Source organism: Crocuta crocuta, unplaced genomic scaffold (assembly GCF_008692635.1).
Source record: "Crocuta crocuta isolate KB4526 unplaced genomic scaffold, BGI_CrCroc_1.0 scaffold3, whole genome shotgun sequence".
Taxonomy (NCBI): Eukaryota; Metazoa; Chordata; class Mammalia; order Carnivora; family Hyaenidae; genus Crocuta; species Crocuta crocuta.
The window spans coordinates 11,474,613-11,490,915 of NW_027529934.1; the positions used below are offsets into that span (position 1 = coordinate 11,474,613).

Below are 16,303 nucleotides of genomic sequence, written 5' to 3' on the forward strand. Positions count from 1 at the left end.
TGTAGTTATGGTAGCAACTTCATCATGAAGATGGTTTCATTGATTATCTCTCTATGCACATGATGTAAATGTTTGCACAGATACGTTCTATTTGAATATGAAGCATACTCGATTGCATTATGAAGGATTAGGCATGAGGAGTTAAAATGTGAATCTGCAGTATGAGTGAGTTGATGACTATTACTTTAGCAGATATTTAGTGCCTACTATGTGCCATTTTCTGTGCTTAGAATCTCAGTTCTCCCAGTGGCCTATTTGTTTCTATCCTAGTTATAACTGAATATAAATAAGGCAGGTAATAGACAATAGAAGATATCTGTAAGAAGGTAACCATATGCTTCTTTTTAATTAATACACTTATAATCAAGAAACTGACTTATGTAATTATATTGCTCTTGGAATATTTAGTTACAAAAAAATTGGGCTTTAACTACTGGCTTCTGGTTTGCCATACTGCACTTTTACAATCGGTTGCTTTGGTTGTCTACCTAACAATTTTTTATAGCAAATTCTCCCATAAAGACTTTGTTCTGTCTTTATGCAGTTACTAGCATAGTACTTTGCACAGAGCAAATGTTGCAAGTAATACAATTACTAGAAATGCTTTTAAAATAAACACTTGTTAATAGAAGTACATATCATTTTAGTCTTCTGTTTAGATACTGTAATTTATACATAATTTAACATCTTGATTAGTCATAACAGTGACCTACCAGAATGAAATATGTTTATTTGTTCTAATTTGACCTGAAGTTGAATATCAGGCATTGGACTGGGGAATAAACCAATGAAGAAGGTAGGGCCATTCCCTTAAAGAGTTTAAAAATGTTAATTTTAGCTTTTGCCTACTAAAATAATTTTTAAAGTAAAATATGCTACTTTTATTCTGCTTATTCATGTTTCTTTCTTTCACTGTGGTAATGAATTAAGGAATTTGGTTTTGTTCTCTGGTTTTCATTTGCTTTTCCAATTTACAGGAAAAGTTGGGAGGATATATTATATGTTGACCCAAGCACAGAAAGAAAAATAACTTTTTAAAACATTTTATAGACTTTGTGATTTTATATCTTAGTAAGAAATAATTCTTTATTTCCTTCTTTTCAAATTTTTGTAAAAAATGTGCTTGGCTTGATTATTAAATAATAATTATTGATTCAAAAGAAACAAAAGAAAAATGTTAGTAATAGTACCAGTATTACCACATCTGAAACTTGTAATTGTGTGAAAGATGAAAGAACGTTACAATAAAATGCAAACTAGAAATGTGATGGAGTCCTTCCCTCCACCAAAAGAATTAAGATCTGCTTTAGCTTTGAACCCTAGTTTTTCCAGAAAGAGCACATTTCCCATATGATCCTTTGCCTTTCTACTGTACGTGTGAAGCAATCTTGAGGAAAAGTCTTAGAACCTTTCTATATATTCCTAAATGAATGATTAACGCTTTCTCTAAAGTTCACAATAATTGAGAAATTACTATGTTCGCAGCTTTGGAGGGTAACATAATGTCTTCAGTTTGTTTCAGAGACTGATTCTTTATTCCTGTGTTGTGTATGTATGTGTGTTTTTTTTTCTCTTTTTTATGTATCATGGCACACGAGCAGACATTAATGAATGTGAACAAGTCCCTAAGCCTTGTGCATATCAGTGCTCCAACACCCCCGGCAGCTTCAAGTGTATCTGTCCACCAGGTCAACATTTATTAGGGGACGGGAAATCTTGCGCTGGATTGGAAAGGCTGCCTAATTATGGCACTCAGTACAATAGCTATAACCTTGCACGGTTCTCCCCTGTGAGAAACAACTATCAACCTCAACAGCATTACAGACAGTACTCACATCTCTACAGCTCCTACTCGGAGTATAGAAACAGCAGAACATCTCTCTCCAGGACTAGAAGGACTATTAGGAAAACTTGTCCTGAAGGCTCTGAGGCGAGCCGTGACACATGTGTAGGTAAATGTCAGCCATATTGCATTTCCTTTCTGTGGGCTCACGTATGGACCAGGGTCTAAACATAAGCACAGCACCTGTGGTATTTGGGGTGCAGTGAACTACATCTGATCTCAAATCTGGGATGACTCAAAGTTCCAACTATTACAAAATTTATTCAAGTAAATGATGCATTCTGATAATTGTTTTATATTGGCAGTTTCTCTCTTTTGATCAACTCCTGAAGAAAGCATTACTAAACTTAATGCTGTATAGAAATAAATTTCAGTGACACCCAGAATGTATTTTTTAGAAGAGAATATGCATATTGCCACATAATATAATACCATCAGATTATAGCTATGTCTGATTGATGCCAAAGCAGTGGGTTAAAAAGTGAAACTTTCAGCTACTCAGTCAACTGCTCGTTCTATATGACAATACTGTGCTGTTTTTCCACACACACACACACACACACACACACACACACACACCGTGGAATTTCTCAGTTTGATTATTTTGTGTATATGGAAGTCACTAAAAAGATAATGTGAGCCAGGACAAAATTAAGTTGCTTTCATTGCTCTAAAATATGTGCTTTCAATATCTTTATCTAAACTCACAAGTCTACAGTTTAATTTGTTTGCAAAAGTGAAGTGTAATTTCCAACTCAAGAATTGAGACTTTGTTTTCAGTTAAGTTGCAAACATTACCATCTGTCATTCATTTAATTCAATTTTCTGTGAGTGTCCACAGTTTGCATGCCATTGAGCTATGAGCCAAGAGAAATTACCAAACACGAATTAGCCCCACTATTTGTTAGATGACAAAGCAAGGAAGAAAAGGAGGGAGGCAGAAAGAAAAAAAATTTTGTTTAAATAAAGACTCCCATGCCAACTTCATTTTCTTGCATTTTTCCTAAGTATTTTACACTTATTCTCTCCTTTCTGTTATACATTTCTTATAAACATTAAAAAAAATTTCTTCTTTCTGACTTCAGTTTCTGTCATTTCTTTTTCTACCTTCTCCAAACCCTGTTCCTACATCGTCATCTTCTCAGCTGTGCTTTCTTAGTCAATCTTCCATGGACCCACCTGGACCCTCAGACCCTCTGGATACTTAAACTTTTCTCTTTAAGTCTGTTTTTTCTCCAAAACTTTTGTCTAGATGTCCTGATGTACCTGAAAGTTAATATGATGCGCATGGAATCTTCTCCCTGTGATCAGTGTCCTAAAAAAAAAGTAAAAATAAGGGCAGTGCTAGTTTCTTCTACTCCTTGAACTTCAAACATTAATGCATTCATTACCAGTCCTCAACAGTTAGTTTATATGGTCAAACACTACTTAATTACTGACCCTGTGGACTCCACAGTCCTTGCAAGGCTATCAAATACCACTCTCAGCCTGTTCCAAACTGTTCTGAGTATTGATAGTGTTTCATGCCCACAACTTCGACCCAATTCTTTGTTGGCTAAAACTATTCACCGTTTTTTTTAATTGACAGAATTAAATTTTGACATGTTGTCTTTCAAAGTTTCTTCCAGATAGTCATTCCCACTAAAGGGTTTCATCTCCAATTATAATCCCTCTCTGACTTCATCTTAGGCAAGCTCTTCTCTTCTACTTTTACCTTCCTGTCCAAAACCCTTGTTTACGCTGTGACACACAAATGAAACTACACCCCCTACACCATACTCCATCTAGTTGATTTCTTTTAAGTCAGCCGAAGGCCCCAGTCATTTTAAGAAAGCATCTCTGATTAGATCCTCTATATCACTATCTTCATCACTATCTAAGCTCTACAGTTTCATAGCAGAGTCTTATAAATGTTTTCTGTGTCTTTGTGTTTATATTACACTAATATTATATTTATAAGAATTATCTTCCCCTAATCATTGGCTATTTGAGGCAGCTACTATTTCAAAGAACCAATCATGGAGAAACTGAAGTAAACTTCCATAACTAGTCAATTACTGGATGTTTAAGTTTTATTTTGGGGTAATTAATAGACACTTAGTAATATTTCTTAAAATATGGTATTTTATAGTGTTCATACTAATAAAGAAATTTACACTATGATTGCAGACAGCTTTGGAATTATATTATGAGCAACTTGCAATAAACACCAAATGCCTTTCATTAACCATCTGGGATATGTCTATCTTACAAAAGATTCAAATTAACACTATGCAGTCTTGTTTGACTTGGGCTAAAATTTAGATTTTTGAGGGAATGATTCCAAAGCTTAGCAGGAGAAATGAACATTGCACTGCCTCTGAATGCAGAAATCACACTTGGGACCACTTTAAAATTCATACTCTGGGAAGAGCAATATTGACTTCTTGGACTTCCTCATCATTTATATTTTTGTAAATTTATTAAAGTAGATTTTAAAGGGGAAAAGGTAAAAATAACTCACAAGTGGTGGAATAAATGCTTTGGTTAACTAAAATGGGGCAAAACCATTAACAAATATTTGGTGAGTGTTTATCATTAACAGATTTTGAATGATTGCAATTACATTCTGAGCATATGTGAAACATATCCAATGAACACATCCCTTTGCTGAGTCGTGTCCCAGTTTTCACTTCATCTTCCCTTTACTTCCACTCAACAGCAGTCCTGCTCCCATTTCACATCATGTTCTCTCTTCATTCTTCCACGTAGGTGCAACTGTGAACAAATTCTAACATTAATCTAATCAAAACACAGTTACAATAAGCAGAGGCCTCCCAAATCTCTCTTATCCTGAAAGCAAATAGCAATTAATTTTTATCAGCCATTCGCACTCTTCTTTTTATTGTTGCTTTTTATTGCTGCTTTCTTGGCGTTGTTTAAGAATAGCAGATAAACAGTTGTTCACTATGAAATGCTTTCCCATTATTGTGATCTATGAACCTTCCAACAACTCTGCATCAGCGATTACTTTTGACAAAAGAATTGACTGAAGTTTTGAGAAGTAAAGTGGGCGGCTCAAGGCGTCACAGCCAACTACAGATATGTAGTTGCCATTAATACTTTACAACTGCATGAAGTTTTATGAATATTCTCATCACAAAATTAAAAACACTTCCACTTGCTATCTCTGTATGGGAAAGCGATGCATGGATGTTGGGGGCAGGTGCAGGGAGAGAGAGGAGGCTAAAGTTTAAATAAAAACTAACATTCCTTGTTCTAGTTAACCCCAATAGAAACTTTGCCTTTCAGCAAACCCTACCATTCTATTTTGTCAAGAGTTTAGTACTTCGGTGGTTTAGGATCTTGTACAAATCTGTTTCATCTGCCATTCCTAATATAAAAAATACAGAAATTGGCCAGTTAAGGGCTTCAGCTCATATACACTTATACACAAAAGAGATGTTTATATTTTATGAAATAGTACAATTGATATTGGGCTCCATTAAGGACAGATCCTGATGAAAACAGCTCTGAGCATGTTTAATCCCATGAGTTGCAAAATCACCAAGAAGTTTTTCTATTGTATATCAACAACTTGTGTATAATTGGTTCTGTCACAGTTTCTGCCTTTGTTTTGCATGGTTATACACTCTGCTTTCTTTCTGCACAGATATTGATGAATGTGAAAACAGAGACACTTGCCAGCATGAATGTAAAAATACGTTTGGAAGCTATCAGTGTATCTGTCCTCCTGGCTATCGGCTCATGCTCAATGGAAAGACCTGTCAAGGTGAGAAAAAGTTGGGACAGTCACTGCTGCGACTTGACTTAAAACCAATGTAGTAGAGTGTGAGAAATTAAGTGTTTTCCTTTTTTTTTTAAATAGTCTCCCAGTTGCTTCCTCTTCCTTCTCATTCCCACTGGTCATATTTATTTTTAAACACTGCCTTTGCAATAGGAGGGTCTGTGAGAAGGGAAGTAGGCAAAGGAAAATTGTTGAGAATCAGTACGGTGCAGTCTTATAAAAGGAGCAAGAATGCCTAAACCAGTTCATGTTTATTTTTAAATGTAAGTGGAAATAAACCTCTTCAGATAAACCTTTTCAGATGTCTTTTAAAAGTTCAGCAAAGGTGGAAGAGTAAATAGGAAGAGAGCTTGGTAAATTTACTCCAGTATTAGGCATTATTTTATGTTTTGTCTTGGCAAACAGTATGGGTAATAGATTAAACAATCTATTCTTTGAGTCTACAAATGATGTGGCACAATCATGAGCTGATATTGCAAAATGTAAAAGGTGCATCTGCAAATAAATAATATAGTCTCTTCCCTTTAATATCTTATTACAGTGGAGACAGACATGTTAATAAAAACATATAGGGTTATAGGTACTATAACAGAGTTTGGGACAATGTATAGTGATGGTAGAAAGAAAAAACTATCAGTCTCAATATTACCCTCTTTACACAAAAATACGTAAAGCATTTTGCTTTAAATGAGGTATATTATGTTGCAATGCAAACTTAGATCAAAAACAAATAAGAACTTACTTCAAGAAACCCCCTCAATTTTGTGACAAAATCAGAAGTATTAAATAGGTCTTAACAAGCTTCTGAATTTTATGAATTTCTGTCATGTACAAACTGTTTCCTTTGCTAAAGTACAACAAATAAAATCTCCAAAGGAGAGCTTATCCGTACCAATCGGATTTAGATTAAATTTTCCCTCTTTGTGAGATTCACAAGACTTGCTAGGATGCAAGTTATGGAAAGAGTGTTCCAGGAAACAAGGCCTAGATGTATGATGGGGCCACCTGACTTCCATGAGCTCTCACCCCTCCCTCACTCATTCACCCATTCCCTCCCTGAGAGTCCCCACTGGATCATGTAGACTGGAGAAGGAAAGGAAACACCATAGTAGCCTCTGCTCCCAGCCATCTGTCACAGACATTTATTTAAAACCCTATGCAGAACTTTCTACTGAATTTTGAAGTACGAGAATAATGTATACATTATAGTCATGTTTTTCCAAAGCAACTATTAACTCATTTTAATCAGCAGTAGAGATATGTCAAGGGCAATAATTTGTACCCATTGTACAGGTAGTAAAATAAATTCTCAGAGTGATTACGTGAGCATTAATGTCCTAGAGCAATCATGGACAAGGGTAGGACTTGACCACAGATCTCATAATGTCTAGAATGGTCCTTTGTCTCCCCTATGATGTGGTGAATATCCGGGTCATTGTACTGTAGCATCAGGGTGATGTGCCAGCATTTACACTGTCTGTGTTTTATAAAACTTTCCCCAGGGGGTCACCCCAAGAATCCTCTGAAGAAGTGGCAATGCCCAACATTTACACTACACTTCCTGTGAGTGTGCTAGGCACCAAGGAAGAAAGCAGGGTAGATATGAAAGCATTTGGAAAAACCAACCAAACTATAAAACCTGTTAGCCAGATTTTTAAGTGCTATATATTGTATCATATTCTTATGAGAGGATTTTTCTTTCTTTTCTAAATTATGGCAGTTTGTTCTTTAAATGTCCTTGCAACTCATTCAGTTTAAGACCTTTTTTAACTTTCAATTGTGCTTCAGAGAGTGGAAAATAATGGGAACAAATCAGAAACAGGTGTCACTTGAAATGTTTGTGATTTAAATGGGTTACATATTTTTGTGGTTTTAAAAAAGACTTGAGAAAACAATTACATCTTTTAAAGCAGTCTTTAATCTGAAGAATAACTTAGTCTTTTTATAGCTTTAGAAAGTGTTTTAGGCATTTATGAGAGAAAAAAGGTTGATAGTCACATGTGCATTCCTGAAGCTTTATACATTAGTGATAAAAATACCAGTGATAAAAAGGAAATTAAAGTGAATTTGACATTGAACAAGGACAGAGACACTAGTCTAAAGTGGAAGTCACCAGACTACAAAATGAAAAACAAAATACATGACTGATAATGATTTGCCCAAGAAGCAGAGAGGAGAATCTAAAAGATCTTTCTACTAATTTCAAGCCCACTAATCTAATTTTGAACCTTTAGAAACACTTTATTGGTATTGCATTTGAAATTAGTGTTCTATTTTATCCAAGTTTTTCAAAAGGAATCCATAATATTATCAAGGATCTAAATTATTCTTTCTATAATACCAATGTTTCAAGTACGTTTATCTTAATTTATTGTTTAATGTATCCAAAAGAACTTGGTTAAATGCATTCATATGTCCTAAAGCTATTAATATTAAAGTTATTCAGCTCCTCTTGTATTCTTTTCTTGTAGAATATTTATGTTCTAAAATGTCTATCCTTTAATTTCTATCATAGTAATTTTCTTGTAACATTTAATAAAAACTACACATCATCACATTGTCAGCTAACAAAAGACAGCACGATTTCTCCATCTTTTCTGGCTTCTCTTTTTCAAACCAGGCAGTAGAATAAATGAACAGAGAAAGCAGACACCATAGGGTGTTTAAGCCTGAGGAGACAGTTGTAGGCAGAAGAAGGCAAAGAAGGCCACCTGCCCAGAAGCCCAAATACTTAAGAAAGCTTTTCAATGGGAAGTGTACATTATTATGGAGCTAAGGGCAAACATTTTGAGTATTAGACTTTGCTATATTTTTGTAGATTCATATTCAGCCATAGGAAATCTGTGATAAGGTAGTTGCTTTTATTATGCATACAGACATGTATCCAGATTCTGGACTCCAGGGCACCATTTCCATAGGCCCCTGTAGCCCACTGGCCTCCATGTGTCTGCAAGAATCCACCATAAAAACTAGAGCTAAAATGAAATTTGGTGGTTGAGTGTGAAGGGAAGAGAAAAAGAAGACACGGCTAAGTGAATTTCTTTCACATTTTCCTAAAGGGCTTTTTACTTCATTTTGAGGCAATCTCATTTTGCCAAAGAGCTAACAGCCTTCTGATAGATAAAATCATAATTAGAAATTGGTTCAGAGACAATAGGCAAGATTTCAGTGTAATGTAAATTGTTTCAAGCTGCATTCTATTCCTGCAGGAAAACTAGTCTTGGCACATTATGTTACTATCAGCACATCTAAGTTACTACAAAGTCAAGTAAGTGATTTACTCCATGTCACTAAAGCTCAATATCTTTTTACTTTGTGAAAACTATTATCAACTTTAAAGTAAATAATTACACTGTCATTTCCTTAGAAAGCAGAATATATTTCAAACCAAATCTAAAGTGCTCATTTTTGAGACAGAAATGCAAATAGTAAATAATTCAGAAATAAATTTTAACATTTATTGTCCATGATTAATATACACTCTTGGAATTTCTTCTCTCCTTTCTCTTTTTATAGTAATAGTTCAAGTTATTTGAGGGTGTTCAAAAGAACTTACAACTTTAACCCAAGTCCAACATACATACCATTATGCAGATACCAGGTCACTTACTACCATGAAATGATATAATAATTTCACATGCCCATTGATGTTGCACCAATTCCATGATAGAAGTGGTTTTACCCTTTAGGTCCTACTGCTGCAGAGAAGTGATTTGGTTCCAATTAATTGTAATTGTTTCCTCCTCTATATCAGTATCTATGTTTATTCAAATACTCACGAAGGAGTGTTACAGGTGCCTATATCCAGCCAATTCACATAAGACTTTATCTAAAATAGTCTTCAAATTTGTTGCTTGCCTACTGCAAAAAGAAATTTGAAAACCTTACACGTACTTCATTCATACTTTTTAAAACTGACCACTAAAGTTTTGTGTCATATTTAAATTGTTATAAAGGATGTGAATTCTGGCTTTGTTATTTGATGTACATGTGCTTTAAATATATTTTTCCTCAGTACTTTGGAGCTGTAGACTTAACCCAGTTAATGGGGAATGGCCACTATATAATTTAGAAGTCTATAGTCATTGTTAAACCAGCCAACACGACTGTCAGAAAAAGTCTAAGGTCATTTTTGCTGTTCAAGTAAAAGCGTTAGTAGGTATTCCAATGACAGCCAGCTCATTTCTGAAATCTAATTTAAAGCAGAGAGCTAATACCATTGGTTTGAAGCAATGGTGAAATAAGGCTTGCCACCATCAATATGAAGAACCAGTTTTTCTCACCTTTCATATGTGCTTTGAAGCATTTTACACCTGGGTATCCTAAAAAGACTAGGAATTAGTGGAAACCTTCCTTTTGTAAAGCAGAAGGAAGATATAAAATGGGAATGGGGACAGGAGGACTCCAGGCCACAGGTAGTTCTCAGGCAGCTTTTAGGAAAGAAAACTTAAGGGAAATGTGTTTCTGGATGGAAATTGATTCCCTGAAATATTTGCCTGCTCTCGTACTGCTGAAGAGCTTCCATCCACCACCGGGGGATTGGATTGGAAATGACTGCTCTAAAATATGTTTCTTAACTTTAGGATCTCAAAATCCCTTAAAAACTTTGTAGAACTCTACAGACCCTCCTTCCAGAAAATCCATCAATCTCAATGTTGCACTCACTGTCTGACTCTGTCCATCTGTCTCTCACACAAATACACACATACACACAAGCACAAACAAAAAGATTTTAATTCACAAATCCCCTAATGCTCAAATATGAACCCTAAGTTAAAAATCATGGCTCAAAAACATTCATTTTCAGAAAGCTCAAAAAAAATTTCCTTTAGCTCCATCTTGATATATTTTTTTAATTTTTTAAATATTTATTTATGTGAGAAACAGACACAGCATGAGTGGAGGAGGGGCATAGAGGGAGACACAGAATCTGAAGTAGGCTCCAGGGTCTGAGTTATCTGCATGGATCCTGACATGGGGCTCAAACTCAAAAACCATAAGATCATGACCTGAGCCAAAGTCAGACACTTAACCAACTGAGCCACCCAGGCACCTCATGATATTTCTTAATTATAGTGATTTAAGGGTTTTTATTTAACAACTTTGTATAGAAAACAACAAAATAAACAGCATTTCATTTGTGTGTTTTCCCATTACCCTTGGGAAAGCTTTTACCACAGAGAGCACACCCTGCGCCCATAACACCTGGGGATGGATTCTCCACAGTTCAGATTTGATTAATCTTGGATTATGGTTCTTGGGTCCTTCATTTGATCTTGGTTTGGGGTTTGTTTGTTTCTAAATTCTGTCTCCACAAGCTCTGACTAACCTGTACAATCTCCCCTGAATTTACCACTTGACTACTTTAATGTCCACTACCCTACCTCCCACTCAACATTTTGAACTTTTAAAACAAAATATTAGGAAGGATCACTCACATTTTAAAGTGATTTTTCACTTCACAGGAAGGTTCACAAGTGTCCTTTAAATTTTTAGCTTGTTTCTCATAAATTTAAAGTATTAGTTGCTTTAAAAAACTCAAACGCAGTCTGTTTACCAAATGATAGCTTAATAGCTTCCCTTCTACCTTTGTAGCTTTTATTTTTCAATGGCCTTTCACATACATTAAAAAATACATATATGTCCTCAAAGCCATATGGGAAACAGCACAGCCAGTATCAGGATTCCTAACTTTGTGGTTGAAAAAGCCTAGGCGTTCCCCACTAGTTGTGGCTGAAAAAACTTAGGTATGAATTCCTTCATGGGGAGAAAGACATTAGCCCTCACCATTTCAGTCACATAGCCATAATCCCTGCTCTGATGGCCTGCCATGACCCAAGTTGCTGATGCTGTGTGTTCCTTGTGATGTTTGCTAGATGTTGATGAGTGTCTGGAGCAGAGTGTGCGCTGTGGGCCAAATCGCATGTGCTTCAACATGAGAGGAAGCTACCAGTGCATCGATACCCCCTGTCCACCCAACTACCAACGGGATCCTGTTTCTGGGTATGTCTTGCCTTCTCTTCTCAGAAATGCTTTTCTTTTAAGTTTATTTATTTTGAGAGATAGAACACAAGCGGGGGGCGGGGGGTGAGAGGGACAGAGAGAGAGGGAGAGAGACAGAATCTCAGGCAGGCTCTGTACTGTCAGCGCAGAGCCCAAAGTGGGGCTCAAACCCGTGAGCCATGAGATCATGACCTAAGCCAAAATCAATAGATGCTCAACTGACTGATCCACCCAGGTGTCCCAGTCTCAGAAATACTTTTGAAATGCTTTCCCTCCTCAACAACAAACCCTGTCTGTAGTCCTGTGTAATTCACACCAAGTCAATAACCCCAAGGGTATATAGAGTTATAGTGAATGGGTATGAAATGAGCTCATCTTGCAGCAGCCACTGTAGCCTGAACTATCACTTCTATCTGCCAAGGTTTTCTGGGAGGGTCTCCCCAGTATGTAACCTGCCATGCCACATCTAGAATTCAACCTCAGCAGTGAGGGTTTTATGGGATGATAGAACCTGACTTTCTTTGAAGCTTTCTAGTTTCTGTTTGTGTTGCCTCAGGGTTTTAAGGGCTCTCAGCACTTAAGGCATTCCGAGAAATACCTTGGCGGAAATTGTGATGACTCACCGTGACTCCATGAGAGAATAGAGATGATCAAGGATGAGTCAAGAGTCTGCCCATTCATATATCGTCTTGCTTATGTTTCCCGCTTTCTGAAACACTATCATCTTTTCAGGATTCCGAATAAACTACTCCTCTGTTTTCTCCCTCTTACAGATATGTCATACTCTGTTCAGGTACCAAGTCAACAGGGTGCTTGAAAACAGAGAGAATGGTCATCATGAATAGGACCTGCTATTAAGCAGGTAGCTCTGAAACCAAATGCTGGTTGGAGCTCACACTTTTTCCTCTCAGCCGTGACTACCAAGTTACTGTAACAGAATCAAGTGTGGACTACCTGCAATCCACCAAAAGCCTACTCATAATCATTTTGAGGGAATAGGAAAGGGAGGGAGAAAATTAAAAATATTGACTTAGGAAACATCTAAAAATACGATGACTGAAAAATCCATACCTTCAGAAAATGATCCTTTGTGCATTTTTTAAAATTATACTCTCTCTTACCAGTGATTTCTGGAAGACAACTTAAAAGTCATGATGTCTCAGAGAAAGATACCATATGTTTTCACTCATATGTGGATCAGGAGAAACTTAGCAGAAGATCATGGGGGAGGAGGAGAGGAAAAACTAATTATGGAGAGGGAGGGAGGCAAGCCATAGAGACTCTTAAATAATGTGGAAAGCAAATATAAAAGGAAGGGCCTTTCCCCCTTACCAGGAATCATAATTGACCTTTTTCTAAAAACAATAAAAGAAGCCAAATATTAATATATTCTATTTCAGCTTTCAGTCTTAGGATAGATGTTACAATTTAAAAATAGCTTGTATTTCTATCATTAGAAAGTACTTGTTTCTAGTATATGTACGTAAGATGCTTCTATTTCCAAAAATGACTTTTCATTTTAAAGACGCTCTTGTACTCACTCTTATTTCAGTGGTTCAGAAACTTCTGATTTTAATGAAACTGAGATAGATATTTGACTCTAGACCAGCATATTCTCATAAACATCGGGCATCTGGTTTGAGTTAGTGACGAAGAACATGGGGCGGCCTATTGCTCTTGCAGTCAGACTGTCTACTGCCCTTAATGCCTAAAAGTTGTCATGGATCACGGTCGCCTGACTCATGGCCTCTCCTGCTCCCACAGCAGATAACTATATGCATTTCATGCGTTTGTCATCCTTAGGTTCTGCCTCAAGACCTGTCCACCCAATGATTTGGAATGTGCCTTGAGCCCATATGCCTTGGAATACAAACTTGTCTCCCTCCCATTTGGAATAGCCGCCAATCAGGATTTAATCCGGCTGGTTGCATACACGCAGGATGGAGTGATGCATCCCAGGACAACTTTCCTCATGGTAGATGAGGAACAGAGTGTTCCTTTTGCCTTAAGGGACGAAAACCTGAAAGGGGTGGTGTACACAACACGGCCACTGAGAGAATCAGAGACCTACCGCATGGGGGTTCGAGCCTCGTCCTACACTGCCAGTGGGACCATTGACTATCAGACCACATTTATAGTTTATATAGCTGTGTCTGCCTATCCGTACTAAGAAGCCCTCCAGAGCCTAATCCACATATTTAAACTGCATTAATCATGGGAATCGAGTCCCTTCCAGATTACTGTCTCCTGAACAGTTGCAATCTTGGCAACTTGAAAATGGTGCTACGCTCTGTTCTGTGTGCCTTCCTTGGTACCGCTGAGGTATTTTCATGATCTCACCATGGAGATTTCTTCTGGTAAAGTCTAGAAAAGTCCCTTATTCTTTTATTTATTACACTGGAGCAGTTACTGTCCAAAGATTATTCTGAACATCTTAGAAGGACATATCAGTGATGTTTTATAGTAGCATAGTAGCTAAGGTCATTTTCCTTTTAAAAAAAAAAAAAAAGAAAACAATAACTCATTCAAAGCCAATAATAAATTGGCTTTTTAGAGCATTTTAAAATAATAAAACTGGCTGCTTATGTGTTTGATCAAAGCTTATTAAGTAACTTATGAAGATGCTTTTTTAAAGTATTGATACTTTATAATGGGATTTATACACATTTTCACTTTAAGGGAAAAAGAAACACCGCTCATTTTAGAAATATAGTAGAGCTTATAGAATGTTTTTTTTTGATACCCAATGGTGTTCACATTGATTGAACATCCAAAATACGGATATTATTTTCAGTGATTTTGTGAAATGAGCTGGACCACTTATGATAATAGAAAAAAAAATATTTTGTCCTCAGATGATTGTTCATGGCATGGATCTTTGCCCTAGTATTTTGATATAACCTTCCTTTCATTAGCTCCATAACTTTTACATTCAAGTATTTTCTTGTCCTGTCAATTGGAAGCAGTTTTTAGAAATACCAATGGGACAGTTTTTATTTTTCTGGAAAATCTTGTATGTTCAAATTAGCATAAATGTTGAACGTCAATACACTGTACATGGTGGTAACAGACTCTGGAAGCAATTCTTAAGATGTATTCTATTTTTATGAAATGTATATATATTACCTTGGTGTATTTTCTATATAATATCTTGATGGACTCTTTTATAAAATTATTTTATAAAGCAAAAAACAATGTTACAGTAAAACCAGCCTAAATAAAATTTTCACATCCCTTTTCTTAACCTTTTTGGAAACTTAAAATTCATTTCCTTACAGCTATATAAGCTGTTAGTTTATAGTCACATATGCACACACCTATGTGCGTATGTCAGACATAGCCAGAGTAAAACAGACTTTAAATGGATTCTCTGAATTCGATCTACATAAACTTTAATCAGTTATCATCAGACTGAATGGTATTAATAATAACCCATCTCAAGTGGTAAAGTGGACGCAGGTTGTTCATGGGATGCAGTGCCAAAATAATGCTTAAGTTATCACCAATAGACATTTCTAATCAAGGGCCTATGGAAGGCATGGCCTTGAACAATCAAATATTTACTCCTATAGATCATTTAGTGAACATGGAGACTATGTTGGTTGCTTATAAGTGCCCTGGAAAATGTGGAGAAAGAAAATGAGTTTATGGCTTTAAATTCTCAACTAAAGTTCTGAAAAAAGTATATAAAGTTGAATAATGATCTGAAAGAAACCCTTATCTCCTAGAACTGCAGAGCCAAGTTTTCTAAGAATCAAACCGAAGGTCCAATTCTGACAGTAGCTGTATTACAATACAAACTTAATTCCTAATCTCACACTTTCTCTTGTGTTGAAGTTAGAGCAGTGATTAAAAAGGTGATGGCACCAAAATATGAGTCACATGAGCAGTTTTGATGAAGCTGGAAACCTTGAACTCCAAATCTGATGTTTTCTATGCCAACAGAAACATCCCTTCCTCTCTGTCGAGGAAGTTAGTCGTCTTTGTCTAAACAACCTGTGACAGTCTCTCTTGAAACCCTTGCAAGAGACTCTAAGCCTTCTCGGGACCAACCCTTATCACCTTTCATTGTCTGTAGACCTACACTATTTATGTGTTTATAATAATTCAATAACAAAACCAAAAAAAAAAATGAAGCTTGTATTTTGGGTGGGGATATTTTTTGTAATTCGTATTTACTATATTTTTTTAAAGTAACCATGGCAACATTTTTTTAAAACCTGGTCCTTTACCACAAGTAGTTTGAGAAGCACCATACAATACCAAGAACAAAAATGAAAAGCTCCTATTTCACAAAGAAGGATGCTGAAGTTCCAAGAAATTAAATAACTTGCTGCAGAGTCTCACTGGTGGGGAATGGAGAGCAAGGGTTTAGATCCAGGTCTACTTAACTACAAAGCCACATGCCACTTGCCAATATTTTGAACAAGGAAGCTCCTCTCAGCTTCTTCAGAAACATCTGGTTACATCCAAGCATTGTAATTGTAGCATGGACATGAATCTCAACTTCCCGGGTTGCTGCCTTGACAAAGTGTCTTCACATCTACCAGTAAGCTAGGACCTCATCTCTAGACATTAGTGTAGTTGCAGTTAACACTTGTCCTTGAAAGTCATCAGTGCCAATTTAGCTAGGGGCATTTCAGTGGTCTGATCTGACATTAAGTAATACA

The 16,303-nt window shown here is 36.3% G+C and overlaps 1 protein-coding gene across 1 annotated transcript in view; it reads left to right on the plus strand.

Annotated features, from left to right (window-relative positions):
- HMCN1 (hemicentin 1) overlaps nt 1-14,800 on the plus strand; it is a 442,670-nt gene extending 427,870 nt beyond the window's left edge. Inside the window, exons 104-107 of the mRNA XM_077763274.1 lie at nt 1,602-1,952; nt 5,496-5,615; nt 11,507-11,633; nt 13,437-14,800. Of these exons, the coding sequence (XP_077619400.1) occupies nt 1,602-1,952; nt 5,496-5,615; nt 11,507-11,633; nt 13,437-13,803 (965 nt within the window). The 3' untranslated portion in view covers nt 13,804-14,800. The remainder of the gene's footprint in view (nt 1-1,601; nt 1,953-5,495; nt 5,616-11,506; nt 11,634-13,436) is intronic.
- Nucleotides 14,801-16,303: the final 1,503 nt, after the last annotated feature.